Source organism: Alosa pseudoharengus, unplaced genomic scaffold, assembly GCF_046254945.1.
Source record: "Alosa pseudoharengus isolate Yale_2024_CS ecotype anadromous, Long Island Sound unplaced genomic scaffold, YU_APseudo_1.1 YU_APseudo_1.1_scf_14, whole genome shotgun sequence".
Lineage (NCBI taxonomy): Eukaryota > Metazoa > Chordata > Actinopteri > Clupeiformes > Clupeidae > Alosa > Alosa pseudoharengus.
This window is the reverse complement of record NW_027468609.1, coordinates 12701708-12708550: the sequence shown is the minus strand read 5'-3', so window position 1 is coordinate 12708550 and position 6843 is coordinate 12701708. Positions and strand designations below refer to the sequence as shown.

The 6843-nt window shown below is 40.3% G+C and overlaps 1 protein-coding gene across 1 annotated transcript; it reads left to right on the top strand.

The window, feature by feature from the left end:
• Positions 1–2142: 2142 nt before the first annotated feature.
• On the top strand, positions 2143–6207 carry LOC143123519 (uncharacterized). Its single transcript, XM_076284973.1, has 3 exons — positions 2143–2388; positions 2644–5487; positions 6190–6207. The coding sequence occupies exons 1-3, from the start codon at positions 2143–2145 to the stop codon at positions 6205–6207; spliced, it is 3108 nt and encodes a 1035-aa protein (XP_076141088.1).
• Positions 6208–6843: the final 636 nt, after the last annotated feature.

Sequence of the window (6843 nt, the reverse complement as noted above, 5' to 3'; positions counted from 1 at the left end):
AGGTCAATCAATAGGCCTAGCCTAGGCCTACAACAAAACAGGCTACGGATTACGTTTAGCTTTGGTTTCTCCACTGAAAATTACCCTCGCATCTGTTTGGTCAAATATTCATAACGAATAGTGTGTGCTATTAGACATAACACATATTGACATTAAAACGTTTCTGAAGATAGAAATGCATCCATTTGACATCTTAAATGCATCAGGACATGGTAAGCCCACAAGGGTCATCATTGGCCACATTGTAGCATATGTATTTCTTCTCCCTTTGCAGTAGCAGTTCACGCAGTGTTTTTACATTGCTTTGTTCGCTGATAAGATGAACGCGGATATTGATACTCACATATCTATTTATCGGTATATAAAATAATTTATTCTTCATACATTAGTATGTTTTGGTAGTAGGTTGGTGGTTGGAGGATCCGCCGATAGGACTGGGGGCGAATGACTGGAAGGTTATGGATCAGACAGCCGAGTCGTTTCTCCTGTCAGTGGGTTAAGATTCTATTTTTGTGACGTAACTGCTACCACATTTCCCTAATGGTCTGTCTTGCAATTAGTTCTAGAATCATTATGATGCATTTGCATCATAATTTAGGAATGCAAAAAGTTCTATTGGTGCCATGGCAACATTTTATAGGAGATGTCAAGAGCTTCATAACTTCATTCTACAGCAATCAGTCAACGAGTAAAGGTGAGTAGGACCTAGATGCTAAAGAAATATAGCCTATTTTGACAAAAATATCGTTATATCATATATATCAACAAAATATGTAGGCCTACATTAACAATGGGTGGAATTATGTATTTATTACCCAAAATAAATAGGCTGCATCATTTCAAAAATGAATGTATTACCAAAAAACACCTTTATAGAAGCAGTACATTAAACAATGCAGTTTAATGTTAAATTTAATTTATTTGTTTCTCACTTGGATCATATCATATATCCACAGAACAGCGTTTCAGATATAATAAAGGAAAGCTAAACAGACAGAAGACTCCAGTATAGAACGGCAGGCCTGGTTATCCAGCCATGGCCGAAGGCTCTGTCAGGATTCCACGTGTCCCCTCTGAAGGGCAGCTGGACCCCGGCTCCCAGGAGGGGAGGCTGAGGAGGCCGATCCTCGACAGGCGAGAGCTGGACCAGTGGGTGGAGGAGCTACAGAGGAAGGTGGCGAGTGACGAGATGAGGAACGAGCTGCGGCGACTGAGAGACTCTGTGGACAGAAGATTTGAGATGTGGGCAAGACAGCGGGACAGGCAGTATGTACTCTATACATTAATAAGCTGATGATGCTGTAATATGTACATGTCATTTGTCCAGCATTGTAGTTCATTTATGATGTATGGGTTCTGTTTTTGTTGGACTTACTGTTACCCTATACTTCAAAACCTAGCCTTGCACCACTATAATTCTTATATTACTATGTTTACATTTTCTCTTATATTGTCCATATTTAAAACTGGTCTCTAGACCTTATCCCTCCACTGTTGCACTGTTGGACTTATTTGCACTACCACTATGACACAAACTCATAGAGCACCTTACCACTGCATCCTGAATCACAGGGTTAGTCCCTGCCCTGTCACTGCAAGTGACTCATTGTAATACATCCCTTAGTACATTCATGTGGATCTTTGATTTAATATATTTTACTGTCCATGAGTCATGTGGATTTGTTATTTTATCATTCATGTTGAATTTCCCCTTGGGGATCAATAAAGTATCTATCTATCTATCTATCTATCTATTTATCTATCTATCTATCTATCTAACTATCTATCTTTTAAATCTACAGTATCTATCAGGAGGCACAGGAGATAAAGCAGAAAGAGATAGAGAGACAAGGTGCCCAGCTGAAAGGACTGGAGGAGAGAGTGATGGAAGTGGAGAAACTGAGAAAGAGAGAAAAAGCCATGGCAACGCTGAGAGAGCAGGAGAGAGTGATGAACGAGATCAAGAGAAAAGCAGCGGAGGAAGAGAGACATCTAAGAGAGATGGAAGAGAATGTGAGGGAGCAGGAGAGACTCCTGAGAAAGAAAACGATGGAGGAAGAGAGGACGATAAGGGAGATGGAGGGAAAAGCAAGAGAGCAGGAGAGAGTGTTGAGAGAAAAAGTGAAGGAGAAAGAAAGACAGATGAGGGCGATGATGGACACAGTGAGAGAGAGGGAGAGAATGTTGAGAGAAGAAGCGAAGGAGAAAGAAAGACACATAAGAGACATGGAAGAAAAAGTGAGCGAGTGTGAGAGAATGTTGAGAAACCATGTGAAGGAGGAGGAAATATGGATACGAGAGGTGGAAGAGAAAGCGAAGGATCAAGAGAGAATGTTGAGAGAAAAAACAAAAGAGGAAGAGAGACGAGTGAGGGAGATGGCAGAGGAAGTGAGAGAGAAAGAGAGAAATCTAAGAGAAATTAACAACATTGTGAAAGATAATGAAAGAAAAATGAGAGAGATGGTGGAAGAAATGAGAAAAGAGAGAGAAGAAGAAGAATTGGAGAAAGCTGGAGAAGATGAAACAGAGCAGGAAAGAGTGATGGAGAATATGGAGAAAAAAGCCAAAGAGGAAGAAAGACTGAAGAGAGAAATGATACAAGCAGAAGAAAAAAGAGAAGAAATGGCACACCTGAGAGAGAAGGTAATGAGGAAAGAGATGGAAATAAAGAAAGAGGATGAACAGATGAGAACGATGGAAGAGAGAGAGAAAGAGCAGCAGAGAATGCTGAGGGAAATGCAGAAAAAAGCGAAGGAGGATGAAAGAATGATGAGAGAGATGGAAGAGAAAGCGAAAGAACGGCAGAAAATCCTGAGAGAAGCAGAGAAAAAAGCGAAGGAGGACGAACGACAAATGAAAGAGCTGGAAGCAAAAGTGAGAGAGCAGGACAGAATGTTGAGAGAAACATTGAAGGAGAAAGAGAGACAGACGAGGGAGATGGTAGAGAAAGCGAAAGAACAGGAGAGAATGCAGCTAGAGATGGAGAAAAAAGTCAAGGAGGAAGAAAAACGAATGAAAGAGATGGTAGAGAAAGCGAAAGATCAGGAGAGAATGCAGCTAGAGATGGAGAAAAAAGTCAAGGAGGAAGAAAAACGAATGAAGGACATGGTAGAGAAAGCGAGAGAGCAGGAAAGAATGCAGCTAGAGATGGAGAAAAAAGTCAAGGAGGAAGAAAAACAAATGAAGGAGATGGTAGAGAAAGCAAGGGAACAGGAGAGAATTTTGAGAGAAGCAGAGAAAAAAGCGAAGGAGGACGAACGACAAATGAAAGAGCTGGAAGCAAAAGTGAGAGAGCAGGACAGAATGTTGAGAGAAACATTGAAGGAGAAAGAGAGACAGACAAGGGAGATGGTAGAGAAAGCGAGAGAGCAGGAAAGAATGCAGCTAGAGATGGAGAAAAAAGTCAAGGAGGAAGAAAAACGAATGAAAGAGATGGTAGAGAAAGCGAAAGATCAGGAGAGAATGCAGCTAGAGATGGAGAGACAAGCAAAGGAGGAAGAAAGAATGATGCAAGAGTTGGAAAAAGAAGCAATAGAACAGAAGAGAAAACAGAGGGAGTTGGAGAATAAAGCAAAGGAGGAAGAAAAACGAATGAAGGAGATGGTAGAGAAAGCGAGAGAGCAGGAGAGAATGCAGCTAGATATGGAGAAAAAAGTCAAGGAGGAAGAAAAACGAATGAAAGAGATGGTAGAGAAAGCGAAAGATCAGGAGAGAATGCAGCTAGAGATGGAGAAAAAAGTCAAGGAGGAAGAAAAACGAATGAAGGAGATGGTAGAGAAAGCGAGAGAGCAGGAGAGAATGCAGCTAGATATGGAGAAAAAAGTCAAGGAGGAAGAAAAACGAATGAAAGAGATGGTAGAGAAAGCGAAAGATCAGGAGAGAATGCAGCTAGAGATGGAGAGACAAGCAAAAGAGGAAGAAAGAATGATCCAAGAGTTGGAAAAAGAAGCAATAGAACGGAAGAGAAAACAGAGGGAGTTGGAGAATAAAGTAAAGGAGGAAGAAAAACGAATTAAGGAGATGGTAGAGAAAGCGAGAAAGCAGGAGAGAATGCAGCTAGAGATGGAGAAAAAAGTCAAGGAGGAAGAAAAACGAATGAAAGAGATGGTAGAGAAAGCGAAAGATCAGGAGAGAATGCAGCTAGAGATGGAGAAAAAAGTCAAGGAGGAAGAAAAACGAATGAAGGAGATGGTAGAGAAAGCGAGAGAGCAGGAGAGAATGCAGCTAGAGATGGAGAAAAAAGTCAAGGAGGAAGAAAAACGAATGAAAGAGATGGTAGAGAAAGCGAAAGATCAGGAGAGAATGCAGCTAGAGATGGAGAGACAAGCAAAAGAGGAAGAAAGAATGATCCAAGAGTTGGAAAAAGAAGCAATAGAACGGAAGAGAAAACAGAGGGAGTTGGAGAAAAAAGTCAAGGAGGAAGAAAAACGAATGAAGGAGATGGTAGAGAAAGTGAGAGAGCAGGAGAGAATGCAGCTAGAGATGGAGAAAAAAGTCAAGGAGGAAGAAAAACAAATGAAGAACATGGGAGAGAGAGAGCAGGAGAGAATGTTGAGAGAAGCAGAGAAAAAAGCAATGGAGGAGAAACAACAGTTGAAAGAGATGGAAGAAAAAGTGAGAGAGCAGCACAGAATGTTGAGAGAAAAATTGAAGGAGGAAGAAGGACAGATGAGGGAGATGATGGGGAAAGCGAGAGAGCAGGAGAGAATGCAGCTAGAGATGGAGAGACAAGCAAAGGAGGAAGAAAGAATGATGCAAGAGATGGAAGAATCAATAGATTGGAAGAAAGAAAGAATGAAGGAGATGGAGAATAAAGTGAAAGAAGAAGAAAAACAAATGAAGGATATGATAGAGAAAGAGAGGGAGCAGGTGAGAATGCAGCTAGAGATGGAGAAAAATGTCAAGGAGGAGGAACGAAAACAGAGAGAGATGGAAGAGGAAATGAGAAAAGAGAAAGAACTGGAAGAATTCAAAGCCAAAGCTAAAGAAATGGCAACACTGAAAGAGCAGGAAAGAGTGATGGAGGAGATAAAGAGAAAAGCTAAAGAGGAAGAAAGACTGATAAAAGAGAGGGAAGAAAAAGTGAGAGAGCAACAGAAAATAATGAATGACATGAAGGCAAAAGCTGAGGATGAAGAAAGAAAAAAGAAAAAGATGGAAGAGGAGGAACTAAGAAAAGAGAGAGAGAGGGAGGAATTTAGGAAAGTGGCTGAAGAGATGGCCCAGAAGTGGTCTGAGGACAACGATACAGAGAGTGACACAGACTCAGACGATCCATGGATGGACGAGGAGGAGAAAGAGATGATCTTGGAGGCACGCAGGAGACAGGCACAAATAGCAGAAGAGAGAAAAAGAAATGAAGAAATGGCAAAGCTGAGAGAGAAGGAAAGAGTGATGGAGGAGATGGAGAAAAAAGCTGAAGAGGAAGAAAGACTGAAGAGAGAGATGGTACAAGCAGAAAAAGAAAGAGAAGGAGATGAATTAATGGCAAAGTTGAGAGAGGAGGAAAGAAGGAAGACAGAAATGGAAGAAAAGGCGAGAGCTCAGGAGAAAATAATGAATGAGATGAAGGCAAAAGCTGAAGATGAAGAAAGAAAAAAGAAAAAGATGGAAGAGGAGGAACTAAGAAAAGAGAGAGAGAGGGAGGAATTTAGGAAAGTGGCTGAAGAGATGGCCCAGAAGTGGTCTGAGGACAACGACACAGAGAGTGACACAGACTCAGACGATCCATGGATGGACGAGGAGGAGAAAGAGATGATCTTAGAGGCACGCAGGAGACAGGCACAAATAGCAGAAGAGAGAAAGAAGGGAGAAATTCAAGAGTAAGAAAATGAAGAAGGGATGAAGAGAAGAGGTAAAGAAGAAAGAAAAATGATGGATAGTGAGAAAATGAAAAAAAAGAAATCAGCTAAGCTGAAGAAACAAGTCATATTTTCTTTTTCAAATTTCTAAAATATTTTCATTAAATACAAGCATTCAAAGGCCTGACTATTTTTTTTTTACAAATATTAAGTACATAAAAGGGTGAAATTGTTGACAGAATAAGATATCAGCTGCACCTGAACATGCGAAACAGAAACAATGAAAATGACAAACATTTTGGTCAGTATCGCTTGTCTTCCACAATCAATATGCAAAGTGCATTTCTGACACAATATTCTTAAACTATGTTATGTCACTTCTTCACAGTGTTCTGAAAAGCATTAAATTGGTATTCTAAATTCAACTCAACTTTGTTCCTCCTGTTAACACGTCTGATTGCTAAGCTGTTCACACCCTCATATAAATATATATATTGGAGTTAATATATATATATATATATATATATATATATAACTCCAATCATTACAATCCAGAAAATAAAGTTGAAAGTACATGTTGGCAACAATACCACACACCATTAAGGAGAAATGGCTATGCAAGTGCTACTAAAATACAACAGTTTGGAGACGGAAGCATCATGGTATAGGGCTGTTTCTCCTGTCATGATAGCTACTGGCAGAATCCCAATTATATTTTTGAAGATGAATGGTGAAATTCATAAGGATGCTGCCATCCACCAGGGTGATGAGGATATGACGCAGGTGGCAAAGCAGAACAATCCAAAGCATACTGCAAGGGAGCCTATTTATTGGTTCCAGGGGGAGTAATATATAGAGATAATAAAGTTCTTGGAGTTTGGAATGTGCCATCATTCCAGCTCACAGCCGCGCACTATAGTGCGCACACGTCCGAGAAAAGCATCAGATTTTTGCTGCGGTTATATTACACACTGCTATGCAGTTGTGTTTAGTTTTTATTACTGATTCCGTTTTTTATTTCACAGAAAGAAACCTGATAGAC